The following is a 26559-nucleotide window of genomic DNA, read 5'->3' as shown; positions in this document are numbered from 1 at the left end:
ACAAAGCGTTGAGAAATATGCATCATCTTATTTAAGTAATTTGCACTCCGTTAAAGCACCCCTGTCATGCTTCCCGTTGTATAGCTTCTCTCTTAAAACTCTCCGAACGTGAGAGGCAAATTAAGAACACTGAAATGCTTTTAGAAATAGACTTTAATTTCTTATTAATAAATTACTTATTAATTATAATGCATTATAATATTCTTAGGCTTGTTTAGCTATTGCTAAGGGTAATAGATCACTTAATCAATAGATCTCTTTGTTTAAATTATGCAGTATATTTCCCACACAGCAAATATGTAAGAAATTATTTTATACAACACATTGAATCCATTCGTTTTGATTTGACAGTTCATGTTTACATAATGTATGGGTTGAATTAAGACTTTCTATGCTACACTTATTTATTTCTGAATGCATTTAATACATGGAGTTTATGCTGCCATCTCAAGTAATGGCTATGTCCCAATTATAGTAAGATCATCTATTCAGAAGTACACCGCATCAACTAAGGACCAGGAAATACGCCACAAAAGGGTCTTCGGGTGGCCAAAATCGATGCAGCAAATGCAGGCCCCTGTTTTTCACATCTAGCAGAGCCCCGCGTATGTGAAGACAGAATGAATTTGTTCTTCCTTTAACACGCCACGCCACCTCATTTGGTAGTCTGGTTTCTAAACCTGCAGCAGATTAATAGCAGCAAATTAGAAAGGATAGAGAAGCTGCTATAGGAAACATACTGATAGCAATGAGAAATGACAGCTGACACATTGTCTACAGATGAGAAAACAGAAAATCTATAAAACACACAGGCTTAAAAAGCATTTGCAGACTGGGACCCGCAAGCAGAGGTGTGAGATCAGTAAGTGACAAGGCAACCAAACGGTCCGCAAGGGCGTCGTTATATAATAGAGCAGAGTGTAATAATTGATGTGCCAAATGTTGATGCTCCACCATCATGAAAAAGGATCGATTCGGTACTTGAGAAAACTCAGCTCTCCGAACTGTTTTCCTCCTTTTGGGCTTCGTGGTGAAGTGAGGATTTACTATCTTAAACCTGAAAAATTAGCAAGTGATCCTATAAGTGGACCTTTTAGAATGTTTACTTTGTTGATAAAGCATCTATGAGAGAGACGTACACATAATAGGTACTTAACAAAGGCCACCCAGACGTGAATACTGACAGTACTTTATGACTTTCTTCTTGAAGAGTTGTGCGGAGAGACAGCTTTGAGATTTAAATCTAGCTGGGACTGGCAGGGCCTCACACTGAGCAGCTACTTTATTTTATAACCATGTACTCGTGCTTGGTATTGCAGGAAAAGGGCTGGTGAGTGTTCTCTGGACTTTTTTGTAGAGAAGGGGCTTGGTATGTGCCTGTGCACGTGCATATGCCATTAAAAATAATCATTGTGGTAATTGTGAAGTTATATGCTATAAATTCATTAGCAATGCACCACCATAATCCTTTCAAAATTTAATGTTTACTAAATACATCCAAATTTGCTTTTGTTTTTAAGTAATTGTAAATAAGCACTCAAATGCACACGCTCATCACGATTTCGCTCCCTTAGGGGGATAATTTCAAATGGACTATTAATAAAGGAAGACAGGACGCTATTTAGCTAGCATGAGGTCCCACTTTATTGCCACTGCCATCGCCGTCTGTTACTTGATTCTTGGCTCTCTGCTGTCACATCATTGTTGAAATGGCCTGTAGTTTTCTGTACCTTATGACTAAAACGTACAGAGACCAGTTTTTGTAAAGTTTTTGTGGCATGGTAATGAAGGACATTGAACTACGTTTAGGGAGGGTGACATAATTACCCTGGCCACTTGCCCGTATACCCCTTTGCTCTTCTCAGATATGAAATGTTTCCTTTAAAAATGTGTTATTTATGACTACCTGTCTTCAGTTTTTAATCTTTGCAAATCTAGCTACCCTCGCTGTTTGAAGATGATGCGTTTGACCCCCTGTGGGTTGGACTTTTGGTTTAATTGTTTTTCCCATTAATGGTGATGGATTTGCATGGGACTTAGCCACACACTGGTTTCCAGTTACATTTGTATCCATTGGCACGTGTTTGCAGAGGTAATGGGTTTGCAGCCGGAGACGATTGCAAAGCCATGCGATACACAGAGAGACCAGACCCTGTGACCTCAGCTTCATTAGCATGACACTGTGCACATGTATATTTCAGAGATTATTAGATTTTAGTACTGTGTGTTTTTAGAGTTTAAATTTGATTTTCAAGATTTGCTTTTAAAGAAGATAATATGCTTCAAGCTTTCCGTTTGTGAGTACTACTTAGATACATGTGAGTGCAACATGTGTTAGCCGAGTAACAGCCGTTGTTGCTGTGGGTGCGGAGCATATCAGCATCATTTATATAGCTCATGTTTAGAACGTTTAGAACAAGAGCCTATAACTTCAAATTCTGTGTCACTTGTTGTTTCCAAAAGGAAGCTAGGTATAAATACTGCCCAAATAGCCTCTGTTGAGGAGCGATTTGTTTTGCGAGTGACAAATGGGGAAGGTAAAGGTAAAGGGCGCTTCTCTAAAATGTTGTGTGGGTGCCCATAATTTAAACTGATGCTACAAAAAGGAAGTATTATTTTCACAAACAAAACATGGTGGCTTAGTCATTTTCCATTTCTCGATGATTAATGTGCCATACGTCCATATCATGTTTTTCTACAAGTGAGTGGCATACTATACTTATAGAGAAGCAGGCTTTACTGTGGAGTTGCCAAGGTAACTGACCAGCAAGTAGGCAGTCCAGCCAATTGCAGAAAGGCAATTGAGTACATGTGAATAAAGAAATGTACGTGTCATCTTAAAACCCACGAGTGCCATGGTACATCGTGGCTTGGCTCTGTAGATCGCAGAAATGTTTTTTTATGAAAGCAGAAACTGACATGTTCTGTCCGAGTCCTTGAAGTGAGGTGATAGGCAGCGGTAGGTACTCTTTTAGGGTTCCACTCAGACCTTACCAAGGGCTATCTAGAAAACAGAATCAGTTTAATATTGCTTCATATGACCAACCTTTCTTTTGGCTTTCTAAGCTAGCTTTTACTACTTTATGGCAGCAAAAACTAAGGGAGACTGCTAGGAGTTTATAATGTAAATGGAGGATGATAACTACACACGTGTGAGAATTAATTCAAGTTATTAAACTGAAATTTAAGTGAAGTATTACATATATTTAGTCCACAAACATAACACCTGTGTTTACCTCCACGGTGCTTTTTAACTAGAAGCTATTCATCCATTCAATAGGCATTGATAAAGTTAGTCAGCTATGTCAGACACCTTCTAGGTGCCAAGAAAATAACAAAGGTGAATAAAATTCAGTGCTGGACTTCAAGGTCTTTTAATCTCTAGTAAGTTAGATTAAAAACTCTGGAGAGATTCCTTTAGATGGTACAGAATACTCCTGTGCTTTGAATGTAGGATTGTGATCTGGAATTTAAATACCTTTGGGTATAGAATGAAGTAACTTCTCAGTAGGGGTTCACGAATCTCTGTAATTTTACTCTTCTTATCAGTTTTTCTCCTTTTACCTTAATTATACCCCAGGATCACTGTCTTAATTTTTTTCCTTGAAAGGATCCCCCCAGTATTTCACAGCTGTATCTTGTACAAGTTTTCACCACAGAAATGCCCAAATCCCCATCTATAAGTTTCAGAATCTTGCTAGTATTTTAAGAGACATGACGAATTCTACTTCTTATATCAATCTTTTCCAGATCTTTTCCAGCTTCCATTGCTCCTCGCCATCTTTCCAGGTATTGCCAGAGGAGTATATACGTCAGGGGTCATACCTAGTTAGGTGAACATTGGTCTCCCAAGCCAGATGGTGAACTTGTGGAAGGCAGGGACTGGGTCTCCTTCGTCTTCATATTCTCCACAGCACCTAGCACTCAGGGGACGTTGTGGAGTCCCGGGGGGAAAAATTGCAAATTCTCATCCTCACTATTTTTCTGTGATTTGTTCATTCTTGTTTTTTGGAAAGGGACCATTCCACAGGTGAGTAAATTGTTCTTGGAGAGAAGAAGCTGTGTACCCTGAATGCCTTGTAAAGGCTACTTAGGAATACTAGCAAAGCAAGTCAGGAAAGGAGTCGTCTACCACATACCTCCTTTAAACGTAACTTGCAGCTCCCTTCCGTCTGTTGCATAGCCTTTGAAGCCGTGTTTTTAGCAGCAAAGCTATGGATACATGAAGCTACAAGCCAAATATTTTAGTTCAGTTCCCCATTTTTGGCAGCCATCCACAGAACTGCAGGGACACGTTTTCACAGATAAAGAAACATTTTGTGGGAGTTCCTATTTTTATGCTGAAAAATTTACTGTCAATGATCGCGCTAAGGCTTTTAGTTAGTTGTGAGCCTAGGGTGAGTAACCTTGAGGTTCTAAAGGTTAATTACTACATTTACAAATCTGTCAGTGACTAAGAAAAAAGAACTGACTGTATAGGATTTATCTGTTTAAAAGTTGCAGCCACTAGCCAATCAGGAAGATAGAAAAACTAAAAGAGATTGTAGAGGTGATAGGTGTAATGGCAGTAATGTGTTGGTGGAGGTGATGATAGCACAGGAAAAACAATAGGTGGGAACTAATCAAACCTATTTAGCCATTTTAGTGTACTCACATATCTTAAGCAATCAGCAAATCACGAAGTCTGTGCCCCATTTCATTTAAAGAAATTATTTGCACTGAACTTTATTATTTGATTGTTATTGTTTATTTAGGGTATAGCATAGTGGAGTAGATTATATTACGTGAAATAGTAAATGTCAAGATCAGGTAAAATGGGATAAAGGAGAGATACGAGGAGAGATACAAGGAATAATATGAAAAAAGTATCCAATACGTTTTTATAAGTGTATATGAGAGTCACCTTACATATACTGATGGTATTTTATAGTCTGATATGCTATGTATACCAAATAGTTAATACAGTTTAGATTCTTACCATTTAAAAATTAGTAGTAATTATGTAGTCTGTCAGTTCTCATGATATATTTTGTTGGTAATAATGCCCATAAAAAGAAATTACTGAAAAAATATTATGGATGTCTTCATTATTTAATAACAATTTAAATTATTAAATGTGCCTAATTTTGTTTGCATAATATTTGAAAGTCTCTAAACATACCACGTTGAAAGAGTTGTTCTGTGTTTTGTCCTGAAATCACTTCCCTTTAAAACAAACTTCTTAACAATATCTTGCATGTTGCTTCAGTTTTCCCAGAAATTTCTTAAGAAGTGAAACCCTTCTTTACAGTGTAAGTGAATTATTGAAAGAATATCTCATTATTTGTCTTTCTATCTCTTATCTTTCCTCTTTGTTTTCAGTGTACACTATTTTCTCGAAGGTGCACTCTGATCGGAATGTATACCCGTCTGCAGGTGTCCTCTTTGTTCATGTTTTGGAAAGAGAGTATTTTAAGGGGGAATTTCCACCTTACCCCAAGCCTGGTATGTTCTCAGTGGCAAAAAAGTGGTTAATTTACTATTTTTTTCTTTTTGTTCAGTGTGCATAATTTAGATGATATATGATCAAATATTATTAACATTATTTGAAATGGTCTGTATATGTGATATATTGGTTGTTGTAGGATATTTCCCATTTTAAGATTAGAAATTTAATTACAGAGAGAAATAATTCATTTTTGAATTTTTAAAAAAAGCTTATTTCTAGTTTTCCAACATTGAGTTTTGTGCATCTGACAAATGACCTACCTCCCTATGTTCGCTTAGAAATAATTATAGCTGTGCAATCATGATTTTCGGTATTAAGACTTAGATTCTTACATAGTACATTGATTTTTGGAAGACCAAACATATGTTTTGGAAGAGAATATGGTATTAAGAAGGAATTCTCAAGAAAGCTTTTACAATATGAGATAATTTTATATAACTTCATAATAATATAATGGAAATTAGTTTTTCCTTCAAAATAATACCAATTATGATGCTTTATTTAATTCACCATTGGTTTAAATTATGTCATTTTGGATTGTCACAAACACCACCAAATTAATGAAGATATAGAAAGAATAGCAAGAAAAAATATGTTGTTATTACAACTCTTAAGTAACAAAAAAGGAATTTTCTGAAAATTATAGCATTAGAATTAATATATTATTTTTGTAGATTATACGATGAATAACATACCTGAAAACTGCCATAGAAAATAGCTAACCATGTTTTCACCAGCAGTAAGAAAAAGTAATCTTTTCATCAGTTATTTAAAAAATGTTTTTTTTATGTGGCATTCTGTGTTTGCAAAACTATATAGCTGAAACTTTTGAACAGTAGCTCCAACTTTTGAGAAGAAAATATGTAGTTAAGAGCATAGTTTCTGGAATCAGCCAAGATTAAATTCTAATTTCACCATTTGAGAAGTTACTTAACATGAAAAATTACGTATCCCGTCAGTAAAATTTGGGCTAATAATAGTACCACTTCATAGGTGTGTTTGAAAATCAGGTGAAATTGTGCGTGTAGAGGCTGGGCACATTCTAACAAATGATGCTGTTGTTACTGTTTCTTAGTTACAGTTCTTTTGGATTTAGCAACTCATTCTCCAAAGTTTTAAAAATGCATTATTTTTGTTTTGATGACATTTTTATAATTTTGAGATATCCCTTGAGATTAGTTTGAAAGTGTCCAGAGTTTTATGAAAGAAAGGCTTCTCAAGAGAATGAATACATCAGCATGATTAGGGGATTTTCCTGAAAGATAGTTGTCTCGTTGGCAGAACTTTCACACACTCCTGTGTGACCAAAAAAAAAAAAAAAAAGGAAAGAAAACAAAATTTCCAAAGACATTGTATGACTGCTTTCTCTGTTGCGTGAGATTTCTAGGCAAACTAAATAACCAAAAAGATTTTTTCTTTACTTGAGGCTCTAATCTAAATTCCCAGATGGATTTTTTTTTTTTTGGTGTGTATTGAGTTTGCTATAAATGTAAGAAAAAGATTTTAGAAATATTTTGATTGAAATTACGAAAGCAGCATGTGTGAAAATAACTGTTTTATGTCTTAACTCTGTGCTTCTTGTCTAGGGGAGATTAGTAATGATCCTATAACATTTAACACAAATTTAATGGGTTACCCAGACCGACCTGGATGGCTTCGATATATCCAAAGGACACCATACAGTGATGGAGTCCTGTATGGGTCTCCAACAGCTGAAAATGTGGGAAAACCAACAATAATTGAGGTAATTTAATTAGAAAGAACAAAATTATATTTTTGGGTTTTTTGTAATTTGAGTTTCAAATGTTGAAATTAAAATTATATGACAGTGGTTTTCAGTATTTTATGCATAGAAACACATTAGATAACATTTGGAAATGTACCATTCCTTTCTGTTCATCTACAAAGGTTTTTGTTTTAGTTTTTAAATACAAAAAAGAGCAATCTAAATTAGTGGGAAAAAATTTAAAGACATTTAAAAAGAGATTACTATAATATGAATTCTATGTAAGAAAATAAATACAAACTTAAAACACTTATTTGCTTTATATATTTCAAATTTTCATGTTCATTGAAATACAGCCTTTAAACAGATATCTGATGAGCCTCTACCATGTGCTAAGTATTATGATAACTGCTGGTGGTAGAAAGATGAGTAAGAGGTGAGTCCTGCCATGATTCTGGTCCAGTCATTGAAGGACTGGAATGGAAATCCATTGTTAGCCAACATCATTCATGACCATTCTCATCAGAAGGTACTGTTTGATGCAGAGTTGTAAAAGGGTAATTAGGAATTCACAAGTAAAAGGAAGGCTATCTTAGTCAGCAAAACAACACATCAAAGTCTTGGAGGTATGAACAAAACCACATGATCTCAGAGAACTAATTGTGGCTAGAAGGCAGGATACACCTCAGAGGGCAAATGATGGGAACAGAGGTGTAGATGTTGGTAGGGGTAGTTCTTTGAGGGCTCTGTAAGCCTGCTGATAGGTTTGACCTTTATTCTGGAGGGATGGGTGGTATTAGAATTCATCAGATTCTAACCTCGTACCTGGCATCATACCTGGAATGTATTAGAAATTAAAACAATAATAAAAACAATACTGACATTGAGCCTTTAATAGGATTTAATACGTTTTAAAAAATAAATGGATATAAAATCTAGAAGTGTTTTCTGGTCTATTACACCCATTAAAATCAGAATTATAATGGCAGTTAATGGCAGAAGAGTCTTTTATGCCCTGATGCCTGTAGGGGCTTAGATTCTAATTTAACTGATCAATTCCATAAAGGTTTAGTGGTAGTGACCAGGGCAGCAGCAGAGGAACTACTAATGGAATTTCCAGGAGCTTGTACAGGTCCTGAGTGGCATGTTTTCTATGTGGTATAAACTCTCAGGGAATTACATGCTTTGAGTTTTTCTCCAGAGTTTTAATCAGCCATAGAATGTGGATATGAGCTTCCATATTGGCCAAGAGAGGGTGTTTCTTCTTTCGAATTGAAATTTGTATTAACACAACTTTTCAATGATTTCTGTCAATAAATCTGCTTCCTTAAGAAAACATGTAGATACAGAAATAGAATATGTAGACACCTATCTCTATATAGATATAGAAATATATATAGATATAAGGAAGAAAGTTATTTTGTGTTATTGTCAAGATAATTTTTTAAAATTTTCAGTAAAGTTATATAGGTTATTTACCCAAAATAATAGCAAATGTCATTTTTTAAATGGGAAAACACTAGAGGAATTCCATTTAAATTGAGCAAAACAAGAACGAACCCCTCTACCACATCTATTACAGAATGTATTAGAAGTCCTAGCCAGTGCAGTAAAGGAAGAAAAAAATATTGAATCTGTAAGTATTTAGGGAAAGAAATAGAACAGTCAATGATATGAAGAGTCTATAGACTACTAAAATTTTAAGAACGTCTAGTAGTAAGCTATAGGCTCCAGAATAAAAAATTTGGTTATATTTCTATACATAAAAAACAAGTATTGAAAAAATAAATGTTTTAAAAAGATACCATCTTTAATAACAACAAAAATTATAAGATACTTAGAATAAATCTAAAAGAAGATATGCAGAGTTTGTATGGAGAAAGTTATAAAATTTAATTGATACTAAGATTATGCAAGTGAAAAGTTAGTCTATTCAGGGATAGGAATACTCGAAATCATGAAGGCATCACTTTCCCCCTAATTGATCTATAGATTCAATTCAATTCCAATAAAAATTGCAATAGGTTTTTTCATGAAACTGATGTCAACTAATTCTAAAATTTTTAAAGATGATGAATGACCAAGAACAATCAAGATACTCCTAAAGAAGAAAAAAATGGGGAAAGGTTCCTTTCCTTTCCAGATATCAAGATTTATTATAAATCTATAGTACTTATCATATGGTTGTGTTGATACAGAGATAGAAAAATTAATCAAGTAATATAATAGAGAGCCCAGAAACAGATACATCCACGTAAGGAACAATGATGTATGTCAGAAGAGATGGTGCTGCAGATAATCAGGGGAAACGATGTCTATTGAATGAATGGTGCTCAGAGAATTGGTTTGCCATATGGCAAACACAAAATTAGATTCTTACTTCACAGGAAATATAAAACTCAAGTCTAGATAGTTTAAGGATTCAAACATGAAAAGCAAAATTTTAAACTAGTATATGAAAATGTTCAAGAATATTTTTCCAAGTTTGGGGTAGGGAAGCATTTCTTAAATCATACCTACATATTTTTACTTGAGAAAAAAGATTGAGAAATTTTACTTTGTTAAACTTGTCAACTGGTATTCATCAAAATAAACCATTAAAAAAAATAGACAACCCACAATCTGGGAGAAGTTATTTTAAAAATATATAGCTGACTAATGATGTGTATCTAAAATATAAAAAAGGACTCCTATAATAAGACATGAAAATCAGAAACAAGACCTGAATAGACATCTCACTAAAGAGAAGACCATAAATGGCAATTAGGTAAAGACACTTACTCTCATCAGTAATGAAAAATGTTCAAATTAAGACCACAATGAGAATTTTACCCTTGGTAAAAGTCATTGAGGGTGGATATGGGGAGTGGATAAGTACTTTGGAAAACAGTATTGAATATTTTATATAGCTCAGTATCACTGTACCCTATGATCCAGCAGTCCCACTTCTAGGCATATACCCAAAAGAAACATTTGCAAACGTCCACTGAAGACATAGACAGTCATGCTTGTTGAACAATGTTTGTATAGCAAAACACTGGAAATGCACAGAGCAGTGGAGACCCAAAAGTCTGTCAGCATGAGAGCAGATACAAAAGTTCATCAGCAGAATAGTTAAATAAATTGTGGAGTTTTCACATAGTGAATTAAAAAAATTTTTTTATAGAGTTGACACACAATGTTACATAGTTTCAGGTGTACAACATAGCGATTTGACAACTCTCTGGTTATGCTCACCACAATTGAAGTACCGTCTGTCACTGTACAACTCTATTACAATATCGTTGAGTGTTTACAGCAACAATGAAGGTCAGCTTGCCCAGCAACACGGATAAATGTTGTAAACATAATGTTGAATAAAAAAACAAGTCCCAAAAGACCACATAGAGCTAAACATTTTTCAGGAACTCAAAAAACAAGCAAACTAAATAATGGATTTGACGCATACGTGCATTTATAATAAGACTATTATATGTAAAATGAATGGGGTGATAAGCATAACACTCAAAATGGCTACTTCTGGTTGGAGAGAGGGATAGGAGAGAAACACGTGTTTCTCTCAGGGTTCTCAGGGGTTCATGATGCTCTCGTACCGTACCACTAACATAATGTTATGAATATGTCAAATAATATGCTAAAAAGATAATGATGAAAATTTAGCATCTCTTTCATTTAACACAAGTAGTGATTTATCTGCAAATAACATTTCTTTATTCATATATAGTAACATATTTACAGTATTTAAAAATATTGTATTAATATAGTCAAAAAGAGTTTTGCATATCTTAAACTCATTTAATCAGATAACCCCCCCCGATTAATTTATTCAGTAGACATTAACTAAGCATCTAAAATAGATCAGCCACTGTTCTAGAAATAGGGGATCAAGAAAGTGTACATACATGATACCTTTCTGCCATGAAGGGCTTCACATCATCATGATAAGTAAAACTTGATTGAGAATATTACGGTATTTAAATATCTCATTAGAAGTGATAGAAGGGCTGCATTCTGTTATAGCTGTTAAAATTAAACATTAAATATAAATTCAGATAATAAAATTCTCTTCCTGATTTATGAAACATACTTCACCCTCTTCAGTAGCCTGACTTAAAAAAAATATTAGAATTTATAAAATTTATAATAATGAAATTTGTGATAATTATGTAAAGGCTAGCCATAAAAATCTTGCCACTAACTAGAAAATGTCTAATGTTTCTGAACTTTAGCTGTGAGATAGTCTAACAAATAGTAGAAAATTGATACTTTTTTCCATTGAGAGTATGATTAAATTTTTTGCAGGGTAAACCTTTAAAATCATGAAGATTCTCAAGTCTTTTTTGCATCGTTCCAATTTCTTCTTTGTGAACAATAGTTCCTAATTTATTTTAATGACTAGTCTTTATTTTAGTGTCCCGAGTGAACCTCGTTGATTACGTGTCCCAACAGATTGCAACAAGGAAGTTGTTAAATCCAACAGAAATTTGACAAATTTGGGACAGAGAAATTCTTTTAACTTTGTGCAATAATAGGCTTTTCAGAATATGTATTTTGAAATATTTAAAGGTTTGGACTTGTTTATTCCAAAATTCCGGTGTTCTGTTTTTCTCTTCTCTCAAATAATATTTCTGATAAGTGTGATTTCTTTCATTTAAAGCTCATATACGATGCTATAAAAATCTTTGATATTTATTTTTAAACTGGCAAGATTATTCTTTTTAGTTTGAATTAGTTTTGTCCTGCTCTTTCGTCTCAGTGCTCACTCCAGCTACAGTCAATGCCAGGAGGCTAGTGCTGGGATGCTAAGACTATTACACAATCATTTGTTGTTTTTGAGGTACTGCAGACCTGTCTGAGTGATTTAATATCTGTTATAAAGTTAATTATTCCTTAATTTTTGAAGCCATATCCTGTTGTTGGCCTTTGCTTTGTTTGTTGTTTGCAGTGGCTGTTTCTGAGTTGACTTTGATGTAAGTTCATTGGCTCTGCAAATGTTTACTAATATTTGACTCTACAAAGGGATTGATTCGTGTTTTTTTGGGCATGTGCCATGAGCCTTATAGACTATGATCCTTACTGCTCTACTCCCATCATAAGGCAGATATGATTTCTAAGGGGTTATTCATGCATATTTTGACTGGTTGGTGTGCAGTTTAGTACTGAATACAAGCAACACAGAAGATGTGCTTTTTTTTTTAAGCGTACTTTCTAGTATAATCCTCAAGCTCCATTTAAAAGTACAAAAATACATTGTGTGTGTTTTGTTTTGTTTTTTTTTTTGAAATCTTAGAACAGCAGTGGTAAGTCATTTCTAATGGTTAATCCATTTACTAATGCTGCATCTGCCTTGCCGCTAGCACTTAACGGTCTTCTGTAAAAGGGTCTTTCTGATTTTAACTTTTTGTTTTAGCATGTTAAATAGACTTGGCTAATTACTTATTTTCCCATAACATTGCTAAAAGCTCTGAGTTGTTCTTGCCTGGAGAAGGCACATTTTGTAAGTACATAAATAATGAAAATGGAAAGAACAACAATTTGTTTTCATTTTGTCCTTAATGAATTTTGTTTCCCAAATAACATTTCACTTCTTTAATATGATTTTCTTTTTCTAATAGATAACTGCCTACAATAGGCGTACCTTTGAGACTGCAAGGCATAATTTGATAATTAATATAATGTCAGCAGAAGGTAGGTATGGAAGATATGTTGCTGATTGTTTTCTTATTTGCAAGAAGTATATCATTATGGTTTATATCTATGCAAAATATAGTTAAGGATTTTCGGGTACCACATACCTAATGTAACTAACGAAATGATGAAGTGTAGAAAAGAGAGCCAAGCAATCTTTAATGAGTTATAAAATATCATGATGGGTGATGGTGCTGAAAAGCTCCAAATAGGAAGCCAGGCACAAAGGCCACTTATCTTTACAGGCTTTGGTTTCATCATCTGCAAAATGAGACTAAGATTAGCATTTCTCCCCCAAGTCTGGGGTAAGGAAGGAGTCGATGAATTAAGGATTGAAATGTGCTTGTCAATGCACGATCAGTAATTAGTAGCTAGTTTTATTATTTTATTTTAAAACCGATCATAAGTAGTGGTTTGGCTGTGTGTGAAGACAGAGAGTTGTTAGATAAACTGGAATTTGGGTCACAGTCCCCTCCCTGAATAGCTAACCCTGCATTGTTGGGAGTCCGTCAGCAATTTGGAGGTACATATACTCAAATTGTACATGACTCCCAAGGATTTGAAAGGTTAGGGACATGGAGAATATTCCAAGAATTGCTCTCTCAAATATTCTGATACGATTTTGGCATTTGGTTGGGAAAAAATACAGACTGCTAAAAACTTTGTAGTTCAAGTTTATATATCATGGGATATGCTTCTCTATCCTAGATATCATTTATGAGGGTAACAGAAGAAGAACGGACACAGCATTTTTACCCCTAAAATTAGTAAAACAACTGTGCATCCTGAATAGGGAAGTTGGAGTTCTCTTTGCTAGGACAATTACATGAGTAAACACAAAACATTTTATTAGGACCTATTAATTTGGAACTCGTGGTAGTTCAGAAAAAGTTGAGTTAGAAATTGCCTTTATACTATATGAAGGAAAGTAATTTCTATAGAATTGATACTGTAAAACATAACTGGGTAGATTGCTTAAAGATTTTGCACCCTTTACATGAGTTTTTTCCCAGGTATTTTAGTAGTATCAATTGCAGACAAAAAATGTGTTAGTTTAAATTTAAAGTGACTTTCATATATGAAAAGCAAGCCCAAATGCCAGTTCTCTGGGCCTGGACAGAAGATTCCCTGTCCTGTTTTCTACTTCCCAAGGCCTTTTGGTAGGTATTTCTGCTTGGAACAGGAAGACTTTCACTCCCAACTTCAATTGTAATTAGATGCTTGCATCCAGTCTAAAGCTATCCCGGTAGAACTGGAATACCACTAATGATCGGAATCATCACAGAATTCCCTTTCTCCTTAGGAGTTCATCAGTGTAGTGATATGGATACTTACAGTGGGCTTGGACCACCAACCTCACCATTAAGTTCTCAGGGGGGCTCCCCATTCTCAGGTACAGGAGTCCCTATGGCCTGAAAGACAGCCTAATCTACAGTTTGAACTTCCTCCTCAAGTCTGGTCTCAGTCCTGGTAGATACAGAATATACCAGTATCCTAATAAGTGTTTGATGTGCAGGGACCCGTGTTCAAGCAGACACTAAGGGAAGACTGCTGGACATCCGTAGGACTGGAAGTTGGCTTCACAGGCTGTTCATCTAAATCGGGGATTCTGAAGGTGTGTTGGTGAGGGAGGAAGACTAGATGGGTTTCGGAAGCCTCCACTTCTATTTCAGGCAGAGCTGCCCCACTGCCTTTTACATATGAAAACCGGCGAAACAAATAGCATGCGTTTATCCTTGCTGGTCCGGACGGAACGTCTGTGGGCACTAGGATGGACACATCTTTGAGCAGGGCAGACACACGCGCCATTTCTCCCAGATGAGGTTAGGAAAAGAAATAGCAAGAGTGGCATATCAGGATAATCCTGCTCTGTCTGACTTCTTGCCCAGCTGTCTCCTGCTCTGAGACACCTAATGGGAAATTAGTCCTGTAAATCACGGAGCACGAAGCTCAGGGAGAGTACAGAGAGTGATTCTCTAAATTGGGTTTAGTGCCTCAGAGGCCTGCCACCGATCTGTTGGCCTACTGTTCCCTTGGCCTCTGGGATGTCCAAATATAGCAGGCATGGGATTTCCCCAAAGTTAGAAAGCTCCTATGACTCATCTTTGGAAGGTCTGGCAGCAGCGCTTGGCTCAGGAGTAGACAGCCTGCAGCTGCTCGGCCCAGAGCCTCTGAGGGTGTGGCGGCCGCGGGTCTCAGAGAGGAGCCACGGAGCAGGGTCACATGGATTAGGAAAAACCAAGCAACAGTTCTCCAAAAAGGAGCATTAAAAATAAGAAAGATGTTTTGCGTGCTTTTTTAGAAAAGTGGATGTAGAAACACTGAGTGAAATGAATGGATGATAGGCTTCTAGCACATTCAAAACTATATTTGGTATTATTTATAAATATTATTTATTGCCAAGAAACTGTTCTTCATGACATATTTATGCATGGCTGTTTTTCAGTATGGAGAAAAATGTGGCATGATTAAGCTACTGTTTATCTATATAAAACAGGAAATGTATCTGTATAAAACAGGAAACTTATCTACATAAAATAGAATAAATATATCATATTTTAGAAGACTGCAGATGGGCCATACATCAAACAAATCTAACAAAATCACAAGCAGAATAAATGGCAGTGGAGAAGATGAATGAAGAACCTTCTGTGATTACAGCCATGAAAAACTCAATCTTTAGGAAGAGACACAACACTCTAGAAAACTCTCTTGAATATTCTAAAGCCTGAACATCTTTCCTGACTTCACCTCTGGCATCAGGTGTCCTTTAGTATTAAAGAGGCTTCATAAGAAATGAGGTCATCAAGATTTCAGTTATTTATTGTGTAATTTTTAGTTTTTATGTAATTATTGAAAAGAGTATACTACTTTACAGATATATGAGTTTTAATGAAATACATCAGAGGATAAATGTAGTATAATCACTACTGAGGGCTTTAAATGTGTGTATAGTCCAGAAACAATTTCTTTTCCTTTTGAGGGAAGAATTCAGGTAAACAACTTGTTCATATTATTTATAATAACTGCTAAAGTTTACTATTTTATAAGTTCTTATTCTAGGCTGGGAGCTCCAGAGCACTTTATATACAATCTCTTTTAGCTTAGATAAAAATCATCTGAGGCATGTTCAAATGATGGTAAAATCCTGGGCCCCTCTACAGATCACTTTCCCTCTCTGAAAATACAGGGCAAGTACTGACTTACCCTCCGGTTGTGAGTATTAAATGGGATAATTCACCTCAAATCCCTTTAGCTTGGCCCACCTCGTGGTAAGTATTCCCAAAATGGTAGCCTTTATTATTATGGAAATACTATTAAAAAAATAAAAGCTATTCTTTATCTTAATAGAATAATCAGAATATAGGAAATGATATTTTTTAATTGAAGAGTAACATTTGAGAAACTGAAATATAATTGACCTTTGAATAATGCAGGGGTTGGGATGCTGACCCTTGAGCAGTTGAAAAATCTGTGTACAACTTTTGGCTCCCAAAAAACTTAACTACTTAGTGTTGACCAGAAGTCTTACCGATGATAACATAAATAAGTCGATAAACACATATTTTGTATGTTACATGTGTTATATACTATATTCTTACAATAAAGTGAGCTAGAGAAAAAAAATATTAAGAAAATCCTCAGAGAAGATACATTTACAGTACTGCACTATATAAAAAAAATCCACATCTAAGTGAACCCACATAGTTCAAACTCTACTGCTCAAGGGTCAGCTGTAAATTCTGTTTATTTTTATCCTACTTAGTTATACCGAGAGTCTGAGCTGGACATTGGTTACTTTAAAATAAATATTAATTTAAAAATCTTTAGAGGGAATGTTTGATGAGATGCTGAAGAGGAAAAAAGTTAAACCTCTAACAACGCGAGACATGGAATTTTGTGGGAAATTTAAAATATAATTTTCTAGAAGATTTAATTATGAAGTGATCCAATGAGTGAAATTACTATGATTTCAGATTTCTTTTGGAAAATATAACTGATATTTATTTTAGTAAAAATAATGTTTTCACATGCTCTAAAAAGATCAGTAATACTGCAAATTAAAAATATTTCAAATTATCCATAAACAACTCACAAGCAATTACAGATATTTTTTATCTTCTCACTTTGGAAAGGATGTTGTTCTGTGCCTCAACTTCCTCCTCTGTTCAAATGGGCATAGCACTACCTAGGGTTGTAATGATTAAATAAGACAATGTACCTGAAAAAAGACCTGTCAGTTTTAAAACACTACAAATGCAAAATATTATTCCTACCCACGGAGGGTTCTGGAAATGCTCCTTCTACCTGGGAACCTTGGTGGAGGAGGAGACTGGCAGGTCACCCGAAAAATGGAGGCGGACTTGGTAGTTTTTTCTTTTTTGGCCAAATCCCATAATTATAAATTGCCCTGCTATCCCTTGGATTTGATTACACTGTAGGTAAAATTCTGTGTCAAATGTATGTTATGTCTTTAGATATGTCCTCCGTTATACAGAAAGCCTTTAAAGTCAGTATTAGTAGTGTTCCCCAAAGCCAGGATTATGACAGAAATCAACAAATCTCGAATGGATCTTTTGTTTCTCTTTCAAAAGATGACTTCATTAAAGATATGCATTACCTTTTTTCACCAAAATTAGACTTCCCGTTACCATACCAAGCAGAATTCTTCATTAAAAATATGAATGTAGAAGAAATGTTGGCCAGCGAGGTTCTTGGAGACTTTCTTGGGGCGGTGAAAAATGTGTGGCAGCCAGAGCGTCTGAACGCCATAAACATCACATCGGCCCTAGACAGGGGCGGCAGGGTTCCGCTTCCCATTAATGACATGAAGGAGGGGTAAGCAGACATTTATCTCATTGCCTTAAATATGCATTTTTAACTATGGTGACCTTATCAAATTTATTATAGATGGAAGATGGCCTATTGCATTCTTTTTAAATAAGAAGTAGGTGTTGTAAAGATATGGCAACACTAGCGATTTTCTATATTGACAAAGAGGTTACATTAATGGCTCTTTATATCTGATGTTCCAGGTCCTGTGAATTCTAATTGTAGATCAGGATCAGCATCATAAATAATAGCACTGAGTCTTTTGTACCTTCCCTAGAGAAGCTGATTATTTAGGGCCCTGCATTTCAAAGGAGATTGATGCCCCACTTATCAGCTGCAGGATACTCAGACTGCTGTAACTTTATTCTAGGAAACTATTTCTTCGCCTTTAACATTCTTTCCACCATGTGTCGGTGACGGATGGCTGGAGTGGATTTGAAACCTATTTCTAAAGCCTGGCCTTGTCACTCATAAGCTGGGCGACATTAGGCAAATGCTGCACTGCTCTGTGCCTCGACTTCCCCATTTGCTTCAAGGGGTACTTTTTCTTCCCTCGGAGTTGGTATAGTGTCTAAATGAGACAGTACATTTGAGAGGGATTTGTCTGTTCTCATGCCTTACAAAGCATGACTTAGACCTTTGTAGAGTCTAAGAGTTGAAGAGTTAAGTTTTTATGCCTGGGTACCTTGAGAGGATTGAATGTCAATGTCGAATCAAACTTTGATCTTTAATTTTTAACCTGTATATTGAAGCAGATCTGCTTTTTTTTTTAACCCATCCTATAAACGTATGAGATATGGAATAAATTACGGTTTATAAAGCATATCCCTTTCTAGTTCCTCCTTTATCCATGTACATGGTAATATTTTTGTAAAGATGATATCTAGAATTAACTAGAGTACCTGGATTAATAAGAATTAAATTTAAAGGCAGCGTTAAAGGAGAACTCTGTTGGAAATGAGGGAAAAGATCACAAATAGATGAAGTATGAGAGAGTAGGCAGAAGAGGGATAAGGGATAAGCAGTGAGCTGTGAAGTCCAACTTACAAATTTCAGAATTAAATTGTAGCTTGTATGTTACAGTAATGGATTTTGAAGCCAGTCGAGCAAACATAGAAGTGCTTTGAGAAAAAGAGTTGCTTTATCTCTCGTCTATCTGTCAGTTGGTTTTCTATATGAAACCATAATTTTAGAGCTTATATTTTTTTTACTTCAGTGTTCCAACATGATTCTCTTTCCCACTGAGTAATTAAAGTAGAACCATGGAAAAGGAACAGGGAATCTCCCCTGAAAACATTCTCCAAATATGAGGTCTTTTCAACAGTTTCTTAAAGTAATATCTTCCACAGTGATTGTTAAAACAGTGACCAAAAGATGGTGGAGGAAGCAGCCTGAAAACCAGGCATTGCTAGAGTTTCGCCTCGTTGTGCTTTCTTCTGGGCTCACTGTTCCCTATTCAGTTGTGCAGGCCGCACCCACAGAGGCCCTTTTAGAAACAACTAAACTGAACTACACAACTCTCGAAACCAGACTCTGACCTGAACCAGTGCTTCCCAACCATGTCTTGCCTAAGAATTGCCAGTAGCGCTTTAATAAAAGTAGAGATGGGGCGCCTGGGTGGCTCAGTCAGTTAAGCGTCTGACTCTTCATCTCAGCTCAGGTCTTGATCTGAGGATCATGAGTTCAAGCCCGAGTTGGGCTCCATACCCACTAGTTAAAAAATATAGATAGATAGATGATAGATAGATAGATAGATAGATAGATAGATAGATAGATAGATAGTTAATTTCTGGTTTCTGTTTCCCCCTAGAGATTCTGAATCTTTGAGTCTAGGGCTGGGCCTGAGCATGTGACTCTAAATTAAGAACAGAATTTTTGTCCTACAAGTACTGTTAGAGAATTCAGTCATTAGCTGATCCCCCAGCACCTGCTAGAGGGCGGCATGTGCTGTCAGATATTTGAGAGAGTCAGTCCCATGGCATTTATTTGGACCCTGTTGTCTCAGATCCCTTCCCAACTTGAAATGCTTTCCATGAGTTTTAATTTAATGTTAATCTGTAACCTTTACAAAGTATTCATATGATAAGTCTTTTAAAATAGCATTCTATAAATTGTACCGGTGCCAACCCTACTGTCCAGTGTCCCTGTATGAGCACCAATGAAACAAGATCGTATTTGAGTATAATTCCACAAGAAAAAAAATTGTCCCTGGGAATGATTTTGCATATTTCCTTCAGTTGTTATCTAATGCCATGGTAACACAAATAATTTCTTACCCTAGTACCTTAAACTTAGAAACAAAATCCTGTGCTTGGCTAACTCATCTCTTGTGCCGTCCTTTCTTTTTGTTGATGTATATTGTAATACTTATTTTACTTAATAAACTTTTTGCCTCCAAAATTTCTTTGGAAAATAACGTGGGCATAAATCCCTTTTTAAAACGAAATATTGAAGAAAATCAAAAGCTAGGGTTAGACATGCAAGGAATTCCATCCCTTTCTTTCCTAAGATTTTATTGAAAAATGTTGTCATATACTTCCACAGTATTAAATGAGCACCTGACAAAAGTGTTCTGCTTAATACTCAGTAGCAAAAGTCTCTGTCCCCGATAACAAACAAACAAATAAAACCTCCATGAAATTATTTCCAATTACTCATGGTGGCCACAATCTACTAAATGAAAGTTTTTCCATACTTGATCTGTGTGGCCAAATACACACCAGATGAATAAGAGAAGCTGTCTGCAGTAGACCATCAGAGTAGATGCCCTGCCCTTCGACAGCCCACAGCACCACTGAATGTCCGTCATCGAGAACCTGCTCTGCAGCATCCCAGCCCCTCATCCCTCCTCATGTGCGTGTGATCACCTCTTTAGACTCACTGCCAGCTTTCAGACTTGTCCTCAATCTAACAGAAAACAATTATAAAGATTGATTTCAAAGTCCATAAGCTCCTGCAAAGGAAGGCTGAGCCTCCTGGAAAGATTCTCTTTCCCTTGCCAGACCCATAAGCCCGGGCAACTGTGCTCCCCCTGGGCGTGGTCTCTGTGCCGCCTTTGCTCCTGATACTGTGCCAGAGGCTAAGGACCCAGGGATGCATTTAGCCTGGGATGAAGCTGGTGGAAAGAGGAGCGGGTTCATATTTCATGCTAGGCACGGCATAGCTGCCAACCGGGGTGAGTGATGTGGTGTAAACGGCGGCTATGAAGGGAATGATGGGGTGTGAGGATTAAAGAATATACTCACTTTTCATAAGAGATTGTCAAACCTACCGCTATTTCCTCTGGTTACCAAAGCATGTGAATCTAGCCTCAATCAGCAAAGAGAATCCTAGTTTATTTGTTAGACAATCTCACAGAGTGCTCCCTCTAATTAATTGTTTGCTTTCTGCCCTATAAAGGCCTCAGTGAGAAATTACACTTGAGGAAGAGAATGTAAGTCAGTGGCTGCCAAATACTGCTCTGATGCAGGGTCATGATCCTGTGCCGGTCCGTAGTGCTCTGCTGAATTTGTCCCCATGTTTGGTGATTTATAAGGTTGTCCTTTATTCTTAAGTAATGCTCCTCCTGTACTTTTGGTGCAAATATTCTTTTATGGAATGGTGGTGATATATGATAGGAACTTCTAAAAAGAGCCTTTAATAATGTAAAAATTGGAAGCCCATATAAATCCATTTTTTAGAGTATAAAAATAAACCAATACATGAAATCAGTGTGACTAGATGTCTAAAATCTATTCTGTGTTCTACACATAGTTTCGCTTATTAAGTGTTTTTACTGGGGAGTAGTATCTTAGTCTTTGTGGTATAGTAATTTAAAAAAAAAATCTATGCTTACAATCTCTAAGGGACCAGCAAGTAATCCGATCATTTAAAACGTGTTGAATGAACAACTGTTGAGGTATTCACAGAGTGTTCCTCCGTCACTTCAGGTCCATGCCTGGAAAGAGCTCATAGAGGAGGGGGAGATCTGAGTTTCAACTACGTTTACAAATTAACCTGCTCAAAAAATAACAAAGAGGGATTCGAGATAGAGGGGTCAGCTTGGGCAAAAGCCCTGAGGTAGGAGAAAGCCTGATGGATTTGGAAACCTATTTCATGTGGATTCAGGGGCCGGGAACCCAGAAGTGATAGTTATCAAGGAGGCAAAAACCAGACCAGGTAAGGTCCTCCTATACCAGGAAAAATTGCTTGGATTTTATCCTGAAGCATTAGGGACATTTGCAGAAAATAGCACATGGTTGCAGGAGTAGATTGAACTCATATGCCTCCTTTCTGCAAGCAGGACGCTCTTTTCCCATCACATACACACCAAACTAGAAGGGTCTGACCCTTGTATGCCAGTTCCCTCTTTGGATAATGTATTCCTTCTCCAATGAAGAGGAGCAAACAAGTAGTAGAACTAGAGTCTGGAAGGGTCGTTTCTTTTCTTTTTTATTCTGCACTGGGTCTTTGATTTAGTTTAACTGATCTTTATTTTTCATCTTACTTTTTGGCCAATTGATTGCAGATACGCACAGAACAAAGAAGTGGTGTGGGGGACATTTTCTTTGAAGAGCTCAAGAGTTCCCAGGCAACATGTAACACGTGGACACATTCTTCTCTAAAGTGTCTTTTATCTCCTATCTACACAAAATAAAGAATCAAACACATTCATTACTTGGACAATTAGGTCAAATATGCAATCATTGGAACCATTTATGTGGCAGAAATCTGGCTAAAAAACGCAGAGTTTTGACTTAATTTTTTTTTTACCCGTTACTTGGTTTTCAACATTGTATGTGTAAAGGCCACAGTGAATATGTTCTACCTCAAGGGAAGTTGAATTGTTCGAATTGGAAGAAAGAGTCCTTCATAAGGAACAAATTCTTCCTGTGTAGATCGATTCTTAAGGGTTTGAGGCACCACGTTTTGTTAACATTGCTCGAGAGCCTTGTACTTAGCAGCAAGTTCCCTTCTCATCTGTTTACACCTTTGAAAGTTTGAAAACATGTGGCTAAGGTCATAAAGATAACAATCATTTTTGCTTCACTTTTTAAAAATTTTAAGATTCTTCATGTCAAAAAGCTGGCTAAAAGGAAAACAGATTATGAAAAATGTAATTTAGCCTGTATTGCATAGAGTTATTATTCACGGCCTCATGCAAAATTATTTTTTTAAAAAGCCGACATGTTGAAACTTACTGGCTCTACAAAAGGAACAATAAATACACATTTTTTTGACCTGCAAAGCAAATCTAATATCTCCTTCTCTCAAGCATGACATTTGTAGTCTGTTTGCGTTTTATATATTAACTTATTGATTTTTCCAGTATTCTTGAGATATAATTGACATATGGCATTGTACAAGTTTAACATGATGATTTGATGTATGTATATATTGTAAAATGATTACCATAATAAGTTTGGTTAACATCTATCACCTCACGTAGTTACAATTTTTTTCTTGTGGTGAGAACTCGTAAGATCTACTCTCTTAACAACTTTCAAATATACAATGGCTTGTGTTTTTAAACTGGTATAATGCTTTCTGTTCATTTATTTATTCTGCAAATAGGCTGCCTGAGGACAGTGAGAAAGACTGGGTTCAAGGAGAACCATCAAGGGGCTGTTGCTTCATGCCCCGTGGAAAGCGATGGTGATCAGAACTAGGGTGTAAGGGAGATGGAACAAAGTGGACAGGTGCATGTGAGAGTTCTTTTGGGGTAAATGTCAGAGACTGATGATGGATTGAATATGTGGAAAGAAGGACAGGAGTCAAAGATGATGGTGCTTGAGCATCTGGCCATGCCAATCATCGGGAGAGAAGAAGATGGAAAAGGAGGAACAGGTGAAGGTGGGGTGGGGAGACGATGAGCTCAGTTCGGAACATATTAAGTTTGTGAAGCCTATGGATCATCCAAGTAGAGATGAAAGTAATTTGGCAGTATGTGTCAACTGTCATAAAAATGTTTCTACTTCTAGGCATCTCTTTTAAGATTGTAATATTAAAAAATACGCACAGAGATAGTCTTTGCAATATTATTTATAACATCAAAAAAATTGGAAGCAACTTTCATGTCCAACTCTGAAGTAATTGTTGAGTAAATCATGTGCACTTAAAAAATTATATTGCCATAAATCTATAATTACGAAGACTGTACAATATGGAAAATGCTTATGACACATTAAGGGAAAAAGCAGGGTACAAAATTGTATTTTAGAGATGATTGCAATTAGGTTAAAATATATGCATTTGAAAAAAATTTTGCAAGGTACATTGGAAAATGAAAATAGTTATCTTGGTAATATAAATTAATTCTGTTTTTATACCCCAGGTTTTATGTAATGTTTTTATATCGCTTTTATAATTTGAGGAAAAAAAGAAAACATTTCATAGCACCAAAAACTCTTATGCCCATTTATGTTATCTTGAAGTGAATTAATTTAAAATCTTATTAATTATAAATTCAAATCAATGTCATGTTAAAGCAAGTTAACAGTTGTAAAAAAATACTCATTTCTGTATTTATATGTCACAATTATTAAGGAGATATATGGTCTTGGTTAGGCAGTTAATAAGGGAATAGAAATTGACTTTATGTGAAGCTTACAAGCGAGAACTTGTTTTAAATGGAATATGTTTATATTCACTGATCATCTAAATACTTTACCGATGGTTTCTCATAAACACTTTTGTTCTGAATTTTTTATTTTTATTTTCATCTTTATCTTTAGCCCGTTATATACTATTTATCTCCCAAGGACACCATAGTTTTTGAAAAAAAAAAGGTTCCTTCAAATGAATCTTTAAGTCCAAATATAAATTTGACATAAAGAACAACCAAATGAGTTTGTGTAGTCAAACTCTGGGACACAGTTGTCAGCTCAGGGTGTGAGTTCATACTTGCATTGACATAGCTTTGAATTTTGTGATGCACTTTCACTTAATTTCATTTTAAAAAATAACAGCTTTATTGAGATGTAATACATATACTACACAATTCAGCTATTTAAAGCATACAACTCAATGGATTTTAGCTTAATCCCAAAGTTGTGCGGTCATTATAACCATCAATTTTAGAACATTTTCATCATCCCAACACCTTCGTCCCATACCCGTTGGCACCCACTTACCACCACCAGCACCCTCCCAGCCCTAGGCATCCACTATTTACTTGCTATTCTTATCAATTTGCCTACTGTGGACATTTCATATGGATGGAATCATGCAATATGTGGTCTTTTGTGACTGGCTTCTTTCACTTACCCACAATATTGTTTTCAGGGTTCATCCATATTGTAGCACATATCAGTACTTCATTTCTTTTTATGGTTGAGTAATATTTGATTGTATAGATATTCCACCTTTTATTCATTCATCAGTGAGCATTTGAATGGTGTCCATTTCTGACTACTATGAATAATGTTGCTGTGAACATTCATGTACAAGTGTCTGTATAGACACCTATTTTCATTTCTCTTACAGTATATACTTAGGAGTGAAATTGCTGGTTCATATGGTAGCTCTGTATGCAACTTTTTGAGGAACTTCCAGACTGCTTCCCCAAGCAGTTGCACCATTTTACCTTGCCATCAGCAGAGTTGGAGAGTTCCAGTTTCTCCAAATCCTCCCCAGCCCTTCTTATTATCTGTGTTTTCATTACAGCCATCCTAATGGATGTGAAACAGTGGTTTTGACTGTGGTTTTGATTTCTTTTTTGCTGAGGGCTAAGGGTGTTGGACATCTTGTCATGCACTTAGTGGACATTTGTATACTTCTTTGGAGAAATGTCTGTTCAGAGCCCTTGCCATTTTTAAATTGGATTATTTGTCTTTTTGTTATTGAGTTGTAAGAGTCCCTTACATATTATAGATACAATTCCCTTATTAGACATACAATTTGAAAATAATTTCTCTCATTTCATGGGTTCCCTTTTCACTTTCTTGATGGTGACCTTTGGAACTTTTGGTGTCATAGCTGAGAAACCACTGCCTAAGGTCATGAAAATGTATACCTTTTTTCCCTCAGAGTTTAATAATTTTCCTCTTACATTTAAGTCACTGATCTATTTTGAATTAATTTTCTTATATGGTATGGGGTGGGGGCCCACCTTTATTCTTTTGCATGTGGATACCCTGTTGTGCCAGTACCATTTGTTGTAAAGACCGTCCTTTCCTCCATTGAATTATCTTGGCACTTGTGACAAAAATCAATTTACTAAACGTAAGAGTTTATTCCTGGACTTTGAATTTTATTCCATTGATCTCCATGTCTGTCCTTATGCTGGATTACTATTGCTGATTGTTTTGATGACTGTTGCTTTGTAGTAAGTTTTAAAATCGGTAATTGTGAGTCTTCCAACTTTGTTTTTCTTTTTCAAGAATTTTTTGTGCTTATTTTAGGTTCTTCGAATTTCCATATAAATTTTAAGATCAGTTTGTCAGTTTCTGCAAAGAAGACAGCTGGAATTTTGATGGGTTTATTTCATTTTATAAGTAGCTGTAGCATTGTCATTAGGAAAAGAAATATTCGTTTAGAGTAATTTCCTGGTTTTCTCTCTTCTTTCAAAAGACCTATGAGATTCCCTTTTCTCGAGCTGCTTCAAGATTGTTTCAATGCTCTTATCACTAACTTCTCTTTTTTTGTGTGAAACTCTTACTAATTAAGTAGAGCCCTTTCCCCCTAATTACTAAGATACACACCAAGAAAATAAATTTTGCTTGCCTAATTTGTGCTTACCAAATAATAGTTTTTCTCTTAGATTAACTTCTTGGATAAAAGAGTGAGAGACCTTATAGTAGGAGACCTAACAGTAGAGGTCTGTGCAGTAGAAAAGCTGACAGAA

The 26559-nt window shown here is 35.8% G+C and overlaps 1 protein-coding gene across 3 annotated transcripts in view; it reads left to right on the top strand.

Moving 5' to 3' along the window:
* The window catches only part of SGCE (sarcoglycan epsilon), a 65784-nt gene that overhangs the window by 21070 nt on the left and 18155 nt on the right, over positions 1-26559 (top strand). For all 3 annotated transcript variants that reach the window (XM_019798584.2, XM_019798583.2, XM_011223650.3), the window contains exons 2-5: positions 5362-5484; positions 7075-7232; positions 12830-12902; positions 17543-17741. In XM_019798584.2, coding sequence (XP_019654143.1) covers positions 5362-5484; positions 7075-7232; positions 12830-12902; positions 17543-17741 — 553 coding nt within the window. The remainder of the gene's footprint in view (positions 1-5361; positions 5485-7074; positions 7233-12829; positions 12903-17542; positions 17742-26559) is intronic.

This window comes from Ailuropoda melanoleuca, chromosome 1, assembly GCF_002007445.2.
Source record: "Ailuropoda melanoleuca isolate Jingjing chromosome 1, ASM200744v2, whole genome shotgun sequence".
Lineage (NCBI taxonomy): Eukaryota > Metazoa > Chordata > Mammalia > Carnivora > Ursidae > Ailuropoda > Ailuropoda melanoleuca.
This window is presented reverse-complemented; position numbering and strand designations above follow the sequence as displayed.